This window comes from Phascolarctos cinereus, unplaced genomic scaffold (genome assembly GCF_003287225.1).
Source record: "Phascolarctos cinereus isolate Bilbo 61053 unplaced genomic scaffold, phaCin_HiC Scaffold_5;HRSCAF=322, whole genome shotgun sequence".
Classification (NCBI taxonomy): domain Eukaryota; kingdom Metazoa; phylum Chordata; class Mammalia; order Diprotodontia; family Phascolarctidae; genus Phascolarctos; species Phascolarctos cinereus.
Genome location: NW_027555958.1, coordinates 324,596,757 through 324,610,759, shown reverse-complemented (window position 1 = coordinate 324,610,759; position 14,003 = coordinate 324,596,757). Strand labels below are relative to the sequence as shown.

At 43.1% G+C, this 14,003-nt stretch overlaps 1 protein-coding gene across 2 annotated transcripts in view; it reads right to left on the bottom strand.

Annotated features, from left to right (window-relative positions):
* Positions 1 to 216: 216 nt before the first annotated feature.
* Positions 217 to 14,003, bottom strand: part of RHBG (Rh family B glycoprotein) — a 55,523-nt gene continuing 41,736 nt past the window's right edge. For both annotated transcript variants that reach the window (XM_078156177.1, XM_020991522.2), the window contains 9 exons: positions 9,295 to 9,481; positions 8,337 to 8,487; positions 7,916 to 8,063; positions 4,644 to 4,810; positions 4,049 to 4,186; positions 3,193 to 3,326; positions 2,833 to 2,954; positions 1,360 to 1,433; positions 217 to 831 (listed from right to left, as the gene is read on the bottom strand). In XM_078156177.1, coding sequence (XP_078012303.1) covers positions 763 to 831; positions 1,360 to 1,433; positions 2,833 to 2,954; positions 3,193 to 3,326; positions 4,049 to 4,186; positions 4,644 to 4,810; positions 7,916 to 8,063; positions 8,337 to 8,487; positions 9,295 to 9,481 — 1,190 coding nt within the window. In that variant the 3' untranslated portion in view covers positions 217 to 762. The remainder of the gene's footprint in view (positions 832 to 1,359; positions 1,434 to 2,832; positions 2,955 to 3,192; positions 3,327 to 4,048; positions 4,187 to 4,643; positions 4,811 to 7,915; positions 8,064 to 8,336; positions 8,488 to 9,294; positions 9,482 to 14,003) is intronic.

Here is a 14,003-nt window from a genome sequence, read left to right as displayed (position 1 = left end):
CAGTTTAGGGGCCAGCTCAGTCAAGCAATTGGGTCCATGAATCCAGTCTGGCATCCCCTGGGGCTCCATTTTCTTCATCACTCATTTCATACCAAGTGGACTTTGTTGTCACATTAGAAAAGGTGAAAGAATATGGCATTTCAGCAGAGTGGAAGGAGGTTAGGTCATGGGAAGGCCTTCCAAGATTCAGTTGAATAAAGAGAGGTGACAGATATGTACAAATGATGCAGTATTTAATCACTTTCATAGTCTAGGTCTTCAATACTTCAGATTAAACATTTAACTTGGTTCTGTGATGGGACAAATAAATCAACTTCTCAGGTCTGAGACAGACAGATGAAGTACGGGTGGGGGTGGGTTATTTATCACCTGGTCAACTGTCATCCCCCTCAACTCACACCTGCCCTATGATGAGTACTCCATCCACTCCAATGATATAACCATCCTTCACAGTGCTTTCTCTCCTACCTGCTCTTTTCCCACCCATTCTCCCTGCCCGTTGTCTTATCCCTGCCTGTGCCCCTACCATTGCAGGTCTCCTGGCCCAGCCCCTGCAATCTTTCCAAAACAAGGATTGCTCTTAATTGGTGAATATTTCTCTGTTTGCAGCAAGAGACATCAAAAAACTTCCCAACAAAAGGGGTGAGGAAGAGCCTCTCCCATATTCATTGGTCATAATCTACCCTCATCATCCCTTAGAGAAGGCCCAGAGAACTCCCCTTCCCCCAAACAAGAATGATAATTCTTGCAAAGGGTCGAAATTTAGGCCTGGGTCTCTGTGTCCTCAGACCTCAAATGTCCCTGGACTTCATCTTCATGCTCAAGAGGGACCTAGAATGTAGAAGAAAGGCAGTTGATGATAGAGACAAGGGTCAGGAGGAAAGGGTCTTGGATGTGGTACAAGATATGGGGCTTTGGGAGTGGGAAATGATCTTTCCACGATCTCTGTAGTACCCTTTCCACATTTAAGATGAGTGAGAACATGACTAATATGGAAATATGTTTTACAGGATTGAACATATATAACCTATATCAAATTGCTTACTATTTTAGGATGAGGGGAGGGAAGAGAGGAAGGGAGAAAGATTTGGAACTCAAAATTTTGTGGAAAATGAATGTTAAAAATTGGCTTTACATATAATTGGAAACAATAAAATGCTATTAAAAATAAGACGAGTGAGAGCTGAGGGAGCAGGACAACAGCAGAATGCAAAGAATTTATTTGAGAAAGGAAGGATGTTAGGCCACAAAAAGAAAGTGGGAATGAGAAAGAGAAGGATAGACAGTGAGAACAGAACAGGGTGCTGGTGAAAGAAGAGCCCCGTGGGGCATATCTCCAGAATATCAAATGTATTATACCTCCCAATAGATCTGGTCCTCATAACACTGGGAATCAGGAGGGGAACTCAGGCAGGGGAGCCTCAGCAGAAGGCCTGAGAAGAGAAGGGGGAGGGTATGAAGTTCCTCATACAGGCACCATGTAGGGAGGAAGGGAGGGTAGGGAAGTTATCACAACAACAAAGACTTGGAGAGGAAGAAGATGAGGAAATGACAAGGAAAATGAGCTGCAAAGTAAAAAGAACTGGAATTGTGTATCCTGGACTTGAGAAGACCAGAGGGAAATGAAATCACAGATCTGATTCTTCTGTCAAGCCCAAGAGAAGAGCTCAGACTAAAGAAAGGTCTGCCTGAAGTCTATTTCTCTAAGAGGCTTTCAAACAAGAAAGAAATCTTTATTGATTTCATGAGGAAGGGGAGGTGGACACAATGATCTTTGCATGGCAGCTCTGATCTCTTGGAAAGCAGTGTAAAGTAGCATAACATTGGACTAGAAGCCAGAATTCCTGGGCTCAAGATCTAGCTCTTCCACTAATTCATTATGTTGGCCCCAGTCAAGTCCCTCTGGGCCTCAGTTTCCTCATCTTTAAAAACGATGGGGCCAGGTGTGGTAGCCCACACCTCTGTATTTCCTTCTACTGGGGTGGCCAAAGCTGGTGGATCACTTGAATGAGGGAGTTCTAAACATCAGTAGAGCTAGAGCCGTTCAGGTGTCCGCACCAAGGACAACACCAATATGGTGAGCACTAGTGAGTGAGGCCACCAGGATGCCTAAGGATTGGTGGACTGGTCAGGCTGGAAACGGAGTCAGTCAAAATTCCCATGCCAATCAACAATGGGGATCAGCACTGTGAGTGGCCGCTGGGCAACACAGGGAGACTCAGTTTCAAAAAAATAATTAAAATGATGGTATTAGATTTATTGATCTCTTAGTTCACTTCTAGCTTTTTGACATTTTGGTTCTACCTCTTCTCCCCCTCCCCATTCACTCTCTACCTCTAGCCTCTAGCCCTGTTGCCTGAGGTTGAGCTGCCCTCTGGTGGAGACAGAGGGCAAAGCTTGGCAGGTTTGGGTTACATAGAAAGCTATGATCCTCACCTTTGGACATCAATCATATTCCCCTGGCTCTGCATATCATTTTATCCCTTCTTTGTATATGTGCTGGGTCAAAAAGAGTCTTTTCTCTTCTCCAAGGTATATGGGGATAGTCATTCTATCACCCCATCCTGCCACCATTCCCTCAATGCTATCTAACCTGCATCACTCTTGCTCCTTTCACACTAAATCCTATAAATATGAAACCTCATAGCTTCTCTCTCTAGAGAATCCCAATGGAGAGTATCGGATCCAAGCGTGATGACCTTTTTCTTCTTTATCCCTTGAATCAATCCTCTCATCTCCTATACTCATCCTGGTATCCATCCCTTCCTTCTTTCCTCTCAGGATCACAAAGTCAAGGATAGTAGGTAGCCAGGATGAGGGCTCCTCACTCACCTCCAATTCCTCCACCCAGTGAAGCCAACACCAGGGTGACAAAGAGCCCAAAAAGTTGATATACAGCCTGAGATGTTGCACTTCGATGGCCTTCAGCAATCAGGGGAAATACACTTTTCAATCTGGAAGAAAAACTTGGGATTGGGGCTAAGAAATTCCAGAAAGAGAGGTACATGACTAATGATGACTAAAAGAAGTTAAGAGTGGGTCCCTGGAACAGTTTAGTGTATTCTGATGTATACCAAAAAGAGATGTTCAAAGGATACCCATCAATATCTGTGCCTGGAAGGTAGCAAAGGAGACATTACCCCAAGTGACCACTGGTAAAAGTACCCTCTTCCTTGATGTGGACCAACTCACCCATCTCCATAGGTTTGATGGGTGGCTAGCCCAGCCACAAGAGCACCAAGGAGGGCTCCCAGGACCCCTGGCATCCCATGGAGGTTATGGACTCCACATGTGTCTTGGACTTTGAACTTTGATTCAAGAATGGGCTGAGAAACACCAGGGAGAGACATTATATAAACAAAGGAGTGTTATTAGAGCATGCTCCCCCCAATCTCTCCATTCACCGAATCAGTGTTAGGGCCAGTCAAATACTATGATTTTACAGATAAGAAAACTTGGGGCCAGAGAGAGTTCAGTTGACTTGTCCAAGGTCACACACATAGTTAGATGGCAGACAGGACATAAACCCAGTTTTTCTGACTCAAATACAATGCTCTTTCTACTATGTCATACTGATTCGGGCCAGTCAAATACTATGATTTTACAGATAAGAAAACTTGGGGCCAGAGAGAGTTCAGTTGACTTGTCCAAGGTCACACACATAGTTAGATGGCAGACAGGACATAAACCCAGTTTTTCTGACTCAAATACAATGCTCTTTCTACTATGTCATACTGATTTGGGCCAGTCAAATACTATGATTTTACAGATAAGAAAACTTGGGGCCAGAGAGAGTTCAGTTGACTTGTCCAAGGTCACACACATAGTTAGATGGCAGACAGGACATAAACCCAGTTTTTCTGACTCAAATACAATGCTCTTTCTACTATGTCATACTTCCTCCTTCCCCACCATAAGAAGACCAGAGGCTCAAGGTAATTTGTTAATCACTAAGTTTACAGGCTTGGGGCAGGACATTCAGTTCCTAGCCTTAAGTGACTCTCTTTCAACTTCTTGGTTTTCCCAGAATGAAGAAAAATAACTATACCGTGAGGAACTTGTATCCCAGGGTAGAGATGGTCCCAGCCAGGAATCCAGCCATCAGAGCCCCAAAAGGTGTAATCATCATTTCCCCAGAAGTCCCCACAACTACCCCACCTGCCAGTGCTGCATTCTGGATGTGGACCTGAGAGTATATGGGGGAGAAGGGGAATGAGAGTTAAAATGACAGCTGTCAGTGGAAAAGCCTTTCTAAGGTCATCATATCCATCCCCTGTCTCAGTAATCAAGAGTTCCCCCTCAGCCCCATCACACTTCTGTCTACCCCACCCTACCCCAAGGACTCTCCTGCTATGAGACTTCCCGCTCCTAAACATCCCTCTTACAGCCTGACCCCATACCTCCTGCTATCCCTTTCCATTGCCATCTGTGTAGATGGAGCCCAGTATATCCCATTCAAATTTCTCTTCCTGGAGAATCTCCCTTTCAGTCAGCCAAAAGCTCCCCTCCCCTTTGCATTCTAGCACTTCCCTTCTTCCCATGGTTGTCCTCTGTTACTTTAATGGCATGGGCTGAGGAAGAGAAGCAGTTATAGCATCCTAACTCATAGAGTTAGGAAGCCTGGTCCTGCTGGATGGTCTTACCATGTCCAGCTTCCCCTCTCTGCTTAGGAGTGCTGATAAGGCAAAGGTGCTCAAGGTGCTGGCCCCCAGGGAGTAGTATGTGTTGAGGGCTGTTCGGTGCTGACCATCCCCAGTATTTGTGGGGGCTGAGTTGAAGCTTGGCCAAAAGATCCACAGAAAGATGGTTCCTATAAAGCATGAGAAGGGAACTTTTTTTTCTCTCAAGGAGTACACACATACACACACAAGACATACAACACAGACATACAATTAACTGAAGACACAAATAAAAAAATTTAGAATGTTTTTTGGAGGGAAGAAATGTAAGATATATGTGTGTGTGTGTGTGTGTGTGTGTGTGTGTGTATGTGTGTGCATGTATGTGTGTGTTTGTTTGCCAGAGTCCTTAAATTAGACATGCCCCATGGGAAAAAGAATGGTTTAGAAAATGCTGTAAAAGATGCAGCTTCTGATGACTTTATGACACAGATCTGTCACAGCTCGGTTCTTTTGCTATTCTCTTTGTCCCAGATCTTGGGCAGCTCAGTAACATGGCTCCTCCTCACCTCTTCTCTACACTGGGAAATGCACCCACAGACTCAAAGGTAAAGGTATACAGAGACAACCCAACAGCTGTGCTACTTCACTGTGACAAGAACCTACCTGTTTCCTGCTCTGTCCCTAGTCCAAGTACTATCACATCCTGAACAAGCAGTGTGATGAGGACCAGCCTTCAAACCCCAGCACTGAAGATGTTGCCTTTGTAGGCTGGATGTAGGCCACCACCAATATGGTCGAGAGAAGTGGTACAGCCCTTTTCTTGCCCTCACAGGTCACCTGCACTGCCTTCCTTGTTGTACCAATCATGAAACACAAGTGCATATGAATCAAATAATAATAACTAACAAGCAATAGAGTCTTCACATTTGCAAAGCACTGTAAATATATAGTGATCTGAATATAGAACATCCTATGATCCTCTTTTAGAATTAAGAATAGGAAACATAAATCAATATTCGATGAATGTAAATGGTATTAAAAGATACACTTCAAGTCTGTATTATGTTCTGTTAAGGGAGAAAGAAAGAAAAACAGAAATAAACTGAGGTATTCTGTATGTTTTAATACATGCTTAAAAGAAACAGGTCTAAGAGACGAACTGAAGGAATTAGTAAATAATTCCTCTTGAATGGTAAAACAAAACTATTATTAACAACAATAAGACATTTATGGTACAGATGAATGTTACAGGGGACTTAAAATTATATATATACAATCCTTACAACATCCCTGTGAGGTGGATAGTACAAACATTAGTATTCCCATTTAACACATGAGGAAACTGAGCTCAGAGAGGTTATAGGACATGCCCAAGGTCACACAACTAGTAAAATATAAGTTCAGAACTCAGACCCAGTGCTCTTTCTACCATGTCATACTGTGTAGCCCTGTCTCATGTCACATTATCCCCTGTGGGAGAAGAAGGTAATTCATGGAAACTGGAAGAATCTGGGTAATTGTCATATTCTGTTTTTGGAGTTTCATTTTGAGTAGAATATATGGAGCAAAGAAAACAAAAGAGGCTTTTGTGGCTACTCTGGTGGCTTGACTAACCACAACTGGAGAGTAAGTCCCTAAATACTTTTACTGCAGAGAGGGACGGCTACAATAATTAACCTGGTCAAGTTCACATTGAGCTTCAACCCAGAAACTTCCAGCACTGAGGCAAAGGCTGTGACAAGCCTGGGATCTTGCTGAGACCCCAGAGCTGCAAACTGCAGCGCAACTCCTAACTGAGCTGTAAGGATAGGCTAGGTTGACACTGGCACTTAATTAAAAATAAGAGCAATTTGGAGGAAGTGTGTTTAGGAAATAGCACATGAAAAGTACATCCATTATTGTTTTCTGTTTCTGCTTTGTTTTCATAGCAGTGCCACAGACTCAAAGAACAATAAAACTGGCATCTTCAAGATCATCCAGTTCAACCTCTTCATTTTACAGATGAGAAAAATGAATCCAAGAGCAGTAAAGTGACTTGCTCAAGGTCAAATAAGGTTAGTGACAGTCAGGACTGTACTCAGGATCTCTGGACTCCCAATCATTTCTACTATTTCCTCTATAGCCTCTGATAATTTTTGTCATGTGTGTAAGGTTTATACTACCAAAAAGAAAACACTAGGGTAGCTAGATGGTGCAGTGGATAGAGTACCAGCCCTGGAGTCAGGAAGACCTGAGTTCAAATCTGACCTCAGACACTTACTAGCTATGTGACCCTGGGCAAGTCACTTAACCCCAATTATCTTAAAAAAAAAAAAAAGAAAACACCACCACCCATTGGCAAAATGTTTGACTAGTAGATGGTGCATTCAAACCTATATAGTAATAGAAGAGGTCACACCTATGAAGTCTAAGGAGGCTTAAGGGAGTGCCATTGAGATCCTAGAAATCAATAAAACAAAGATCCAAAAGATCTTACAACAGAATCTGAAAAGATCTAATGAATGAATATCAGAAGAGAAAACCCACTGAATGAAAATGAAGGCATTTAATGATCAAAATATTCAAGACTATTGTGCAGACAGGTGTCGAATATATTGTATGTTTTCAGGCTTTTTCAATGTGTTGATTAGCTGTGCCTGATTTGTTCTTCTGTTTCCTTTTGTCTTTAAAAAATTACTATTTGTTATATGGGATGGCTCTTTGGGAAGGAGAAAGGGAAGGGCATGGGGCAGAAAACTCTGATGATGTAAAAAAAAGATATTAATAAAAACTTATTTTTTAAAAAGACTATTATATTGAGAATCTGGATTTTGCCCATAGAAGGATCCTTAGAGGTTATGTATTTCAACTTCTACATGATCAGAAATACTTTCTCCAATATTCCTGACCCTTTTCCAGCCTCTGCTTGGAATTTTTCAGTTATGGAGAAATCACCACTTCCAAAGGTAGCCCATCTCACTTTTGGACAGCATGAAGTCTCTCCTTACATAAAATTAAAATATTTTGTGCACTTATACAAAAGTTGAGCCTTAAAAGAGGTATAGTAATAAACACTGTACTTTTGAAAAACTTTTTTTTAAATGGCATACTTTACCTATTTCTTCCCCAGGTACTCCTCCAAACACGAAGAGGCTTATTTTTACTCTCTGACAAGAATGCTTTCAGTCGATATTAAAGGATGTGGTCTGAATGGAGCCTTGACACTAGCAGTATTTGTCAGGGCTTGGTCCCCATGAGGCCAGGCAGACTACACTGAGCCTCCCTCTGCCCTCCACCCTGCCCTGGTGCCTTACCGATCATGGCAAAGAGGTCCGAGTGGTAGACAGAGCCTTCCCGGTGTTTGCTCTTGTCCAGATGAGATCGGTAAAGAACTCTGGAGAGAACAAGCCCAAAGTAGGCACCAAAGGTGTGGATGGTCATGGAGCCGCCAGCATCTTTCACCTGGTAGGGAAGAGACTGCTGAGGGAAGGGCCAATGTTCCACCTGCTTCTTCCTCCTTCCCCATCCTCTATTTTCACTTTTTCCCGCTCTGAAATTTTCACTAAGATTGGTCCCCTGCACCAAGCGCCCACCCCACCTCCCCTTGCAGAAAAACCAACCATATCCACACTCTCTTTTCCAGAAAACTTCTCAGATCTAACATATTGCCCTCATTACTGTCACTACAATCACATTCGAGGGAAGTGGGGAGAAGAAATAATTATAGGTTCTCACCCCAAGAAGACTGAGGAGGATGAACTCATTGACCCCAAATAGTGTCACCTCTAGTAGAGACATGAGCAGCAGCTGTACAGGGCTTGTCTTGCCCAACACTGCCCCAAATGAAATCAGAACAGCTCCAGTGCAGAAATCAGCGTTGATCATGCTGGGAAGAATGGGAAGTTGGGAGGCAGGATAAGGAGGAGAGTTTTGGAGAGTAGGAATAGGAGACAGTCATTCACACACTGAAGGAAAGAATAAAGGTCAGAGAGAATTAAGGCAGAAAAATTAATCCCTGCCCAGGGCTAGAAGGAAATAATGCCTCAGATTTATATGGTTCTTTTCAGTTACCAAATAGTCTAAAAACCCTTCTCATTTGAGCTTAACTACATGCTGTGAAATAGGTATTACCAGGTCATCACCATCTGACAGAGAGAAAACTGAGGCTGAGAGAAATGAAGTGAGCAGCTCAGGGTCATATTAGCTACCAAGAGGCAGAGGCTAGACTTGAACTCCTGACCCTAGTTCTAGTACTGGAACTTAAAAAAAAAAATCAGAGTCTAGGAAGAGCTCAAAGAAACTGAGGGGTGGGGGATGGGGTAGGGAGGGAAGCAGAGGAAAAATAAAGTGGGTATCAAACAAAATAGAAAAGAAAACTAATGATGGAACTAAAAGAAACTGAGATTAAAGAAATCAAGCTGGGATAATAGATAAGACAGTGGACCTAAATAGGAATTAGGCAACAAACTAAAAACAAAAAATTTATTAATCTCTGTCCCTTCTTTGCATAACACATCTTTGGGGCTAGAGATGGGTGATTCAGGAAAGCTTTCTAGAGGAGTAGGTGTTAGGGGGTTTCTAATCAAATGTCATACCTGTGCCTACAAGTTACCATCTGGACTCCTCAATGTGGCCCTAAAGGAAAAGAGAACGGAGGAGAGCACTGTCCCGTCTTTTATTACCAACCCCTCACCTTTCCACACCAATGTAGATCTTGCCTCCATGAAAGGAGTGGAAGAAACCCTGGACCAAAGTGGACCACTGCAAAGAAAAGGCTGACAGGAGAAAGTTGAAGCCAATGCTGCTGAACCCATAGCGTTGTAGGAAGGTCATTAGAAAACCAAAACCAATGAAGATCATGGTATGGACATCTTGGAAACCTGAGGGGGAAGGGAGAGTCTGAGATCAGACACCTGGATCTGGAAAAAACACCATTAGAGGCAGCCTGGGCCTTGTTAGACAGATTCCCACTGAAATCAAAGGAAGGTGCTTACTCTGCCCCTCTTCCCTCCAATGCTCTCTGAAGGGCCCTCCAACTCCTGCCCCTCTTTCCCATTCTGCTTTGTCCTCTTCAGACTGGCCTGAACTGCCTCAGAGCTGGACGGTGAACCTATAAAACTCCCCAAGTGTGGCTGGGGGTGTGGGAATGAACCATTTCACCTTGTCCTTTGACTGTACTTCCCAGAGCAGCTTAAGCCAGTATGACTCAGATGAGTCCTGGGTCCCCCTAAAGGAAGGGTTATTAGTCCTTTTTGTGCCACTGACCTCTTTGGCCATCTAGAAAAGCCTACAGAACTCCTCAGAATAATACTGTCAAGCACACAACAAACATAAGATTATATTGAAATATTGAAAGAAAAATGCAACTTTTCCCAAGTTCACAGATTCCCCCCCCCCCTGAAATCTATCCACAGACCCTTTAGGAGTTAATAGCCAGGAGAAGATTGGGTTTCCATCCCACTTTGAAGGGCAAAAAAATCTGAACTATTCTTTTGGGAATATTCCCTACCACACCTGCCCTGTCCCTACCTCTCTCACATTCCCAGCTGCTCAACCTTCATCTGCCTTGATCCAGTACCAACATTTTCATTCTCACTGTGGAGACTGAGCCTAGTGAGGTTCCCTCCTTCCTCCCTTCCCCCACTCTTCCACTCAAGCATGCCTATCTTATGGGAAGTCCTTCAAATTCGGTCTCAGACCAGACACTTGACACTTACTAGCTGCGTGACCCTGGGCAAGTCACTTAACCCCAATTGTCCCCCCCCACAAAAAAAAACCCAATAAGTATTTATTAAGCATCTACTATGTACCAGGCACCATGCAGCTAAGCTAGGTGGCACTGGGTACTGAATACTGGGCCTGAAGTCAGGAAGATTCATCTTTCTGATTTCATATCCAGCCTCAGACACTTACCAACTGCATGAACTTGGGCAAGTCACTTAACCCTGTTTGTCTTCATTTCCTCAAACATAAAACAAGATTGAGAAGGAAATGGAAAACCACTGCAGTATCTCTGCCAAGAAAACCCCAAATAGGGTCACAAAGAGTTGGACACAACTGAAAACAACTGAACAACAACAAAAATGTGCCTGGCACTGTGCTAAGCACTAGGGATAAAAAAAAAAAAGGTAAAAGACAGCCCCTACACATAGGGAGCTCACAGTCTATTTAGGGAGATCACAAGCAAAGAAATATGTACAAACAAGCTATATATAAGATAAATAGGAAATAATTAAAAGAGGGAAGGCACTAGAATTAAGAGGGGTTGGGAAAGTCTTCCTCTAGAAGAGGGGATTTAGAGCTGGGGAAGCCAACAGATGAAGATGAGAAGAAAGATCATTCCAGGCATAGCAGACAACCGGAGAAAATTCCCGGAGCTGAGAGATGGAGTGTCTTGTTCCTGGAACAGCAAAGAGGCCAGTGTCAACTGGCCCTGGATTCAGAAGGACCTGAGTTCAAATCCGGCCTCAGACACAAAACACTCACTAGCTGTGTGACCCTATGCAAGTCACTTAACCCCATTGCCTAGCCAAAAAAATAGAAGCCAGTGTCACTGGATTGAAGAGTCTGTGGAGGGGAGTGAGGTAGGAGAATGGCTTTGGACACCAAACAGATGATTTTGTGTTTTATCCTGGATCTGACAGGGAGTCACCAGAGGTTACTGAGTAGGGAGTGACATGGTTGTAATTACAAGACTACTGCAACAGTGCAGGTGGGTGGTGAGGAGGAGGGACAGGGTGGAAATAGAAAGGAGGGGAGAGATGCAAGAGATGTTCCAAAGGTAGTATTGACAGACCTTGTAATTGATTGAATATGAGAGATGAGGTGGTAGAAAGAGTCGAAGATAACCCCAAGGTTACAAACAGAGAAGAATGAGTATGGTGCTGCCACTGACAAAAACACGAGATAAAGCAAAAGGAAGAACAGGCTCAAGGGAAAAGCAGCTTCAGAAATGATGAATTTGAAGTGCTTGTGGGACCTCCAGGCAGAGATGTTCTGAAGGTCCTTGGAGATGAGGATCTGGATGCAGAAGAGAAGCCAGTGGTAGAGATATAGATTTGAGAGTTAACCATGCTGAAGTAAGAGCTGAAGCTGTGAGAGGGAATGAAATGTAAGGAAGAGAATAGAGAGAGGAAAGAGAGAGAACATAAGACAGTACCTTATGAACCATCTGCCTTAAAGGGTTGGGAAGAGTGAGAAGTCATAGGAAACAGAGACAGAGGAGTGACTAAGCAAGTAAAGAAATATATTCTCTCTGAAGCCAGGAGAGGAGAAAGTATCTAGGTAGAGATCAAGAAGGGTGAAGACTTAAAAATAAGGATTTGATGATTCAAAAGTCATTGGTGACTTCATTTTTTTTCTTTTTGGATAAGCAATTGGGGTAAAGTGATTTGCCCAGGGTCACAGAGCTCACAAGTGTCTGAGGCCAGATTTGAACTCAGGTCCTCCTGACTCTAGGACTGATGCTCTATCCACAGTGCCACCTAGCTGCCCCAGTGACTTTGGAAAGTAGTTTCAGCAGAATGGTGGGGGTAAGGTACTACATGGCCCAGTGGATAGAGCACTGGGCTTAGAATCAGGAAGACTCATCTTTATGAGTTCAAATCCAGCCTCAAACATTCATTAGCTGTATGACCCTGGGCAAGGCACTTAAGCCTGTTTGCCTCAGTTTTCTCATTGGTAAAATGAGCTGTAAAAGGAAATGGCAAACCACCTTAGTATCTTTGCCAAGAAAACCCCAAATGGGGACAGGAAGAGTTGGACACAACTGAAATGACTGAACAGTGAAGAGAAGGAAAGAAATAGTACGGTAAAGGCAGCCGGGTGTCAAAGCGGATAGAGCACTGGCCCTGAAGTCAGGAGGACCTGAGTTCAAATCTAGCCTCAGACACTTGACACCTACTAGCTGCATGACCTGGGCAAGTCACTTAACTCCAATCGCCTCACCACCACCACTCAAAAAAACAGAAAGAAGGAATCTGGTAGCTGGATGGTGGTAGGGAAGGTCAGGAGAAGAATCGTTTCTGACTGGGGATATCTGATCATGTTTATAGACAAACAAGAAAAGATTGAAGATGAATGAGAGAGAGGATACTGGACTTTGCTGGAGCAAGGGTTCTGGAGGGAATAGGATCAAGGGTGCAGGTAAAAGGATGAACCTCAGTGAGGAATAGACATAGCTTTGTAAAATCAGAATTTTTTTTTCAGAATTGAAAGGGACGTCAGAAACCATCTGGCCCAATTCTCACCTAAAAAAGACAATCCAGCAAACATTCATTCAATATTGATTACAAAACCTCCAATGAAGGAGAACCCATTGCCTACCAAAGCAGCCTTTTTTAACACCTCTAATTGTTAAGGTTTTTTCTCTACAGTAATTCTAATTTACCTGGTTGCAACTTCTCCCCATTTCTCCTAATTCTGCCTTTGAAGCCAAATCCCTCTTACTCTAGGGAACAAATCTCTCTTCCTCAAGACTCTCTTTTAAGTACATGAAGACAGTCATCATGTCCCACACGAGCCAGACTAAAGATTCCCAGTTCTTTCAATAGATCCTTCTATGGCATTATTTTGAGGCTCTTCAACAATCTGGTTGCCCTTCTCTGGGTGCAACTACCACAAAATATTGTTGACTAAATTCTGATCTTGTAATCCACTAAAATCTTTTTTAGACAAACTGCTGTGTTTCTTCCATCTTGTACTTGTAGATTCAACTTCTTGAACCTAAGTATAAAGCTTTATGCTTATCCCTATTAAATATCATCTTATTAGATTGAGCCCAGTTTTCTAACCTGCAGAGATATTTTTGGATACTGATTCTGTCATCTAGTGGGTTAGTCATACTTCTTAGCTATAGCCTATGCAGAATTTGATAAGCACGCCTTTATCAAAATCATAATAATGTCGAATGCAAAGCATGGATTCCCCAGGCCTCTCCACTAGAAACCTCCTTATGAGTTCTATGATTGGACAGAAGGAGGATAGAGTAGATGGTGATACTGGGAAATTTTTGGAAATGGAGAAGGGAAGCCTGAGAGGGCTCACATTGGATGACCTCAGTTTGAGTTCTCAGTTAAGAGGAGCCTATGTCATCTGCTTCAAAAGTGGGAGTTGGGGTCTGAGTGGAAGCAAAGTGGAAAAGTTGGAACAGTTGCCGTGGGAAACGACATTAGGAGTCAATAAGAACAATTTCTTTTAGGCCCACGCCATGATTCCTTTTTATTCTTGAGAATGTGTTCATCTGAATGGTTCTAAATATACAGATAGTGAAGGAGACTCATTCTTCATTCTCCTTTCCACTGAGGCCAGGATCTCAGATAATTGGGCTGAGCTCTCTGGGTTCATGCCACTATTTCCTGCTTGACTAATAAGTACTGTCATTTCTTTAAAATGGTGGTAATA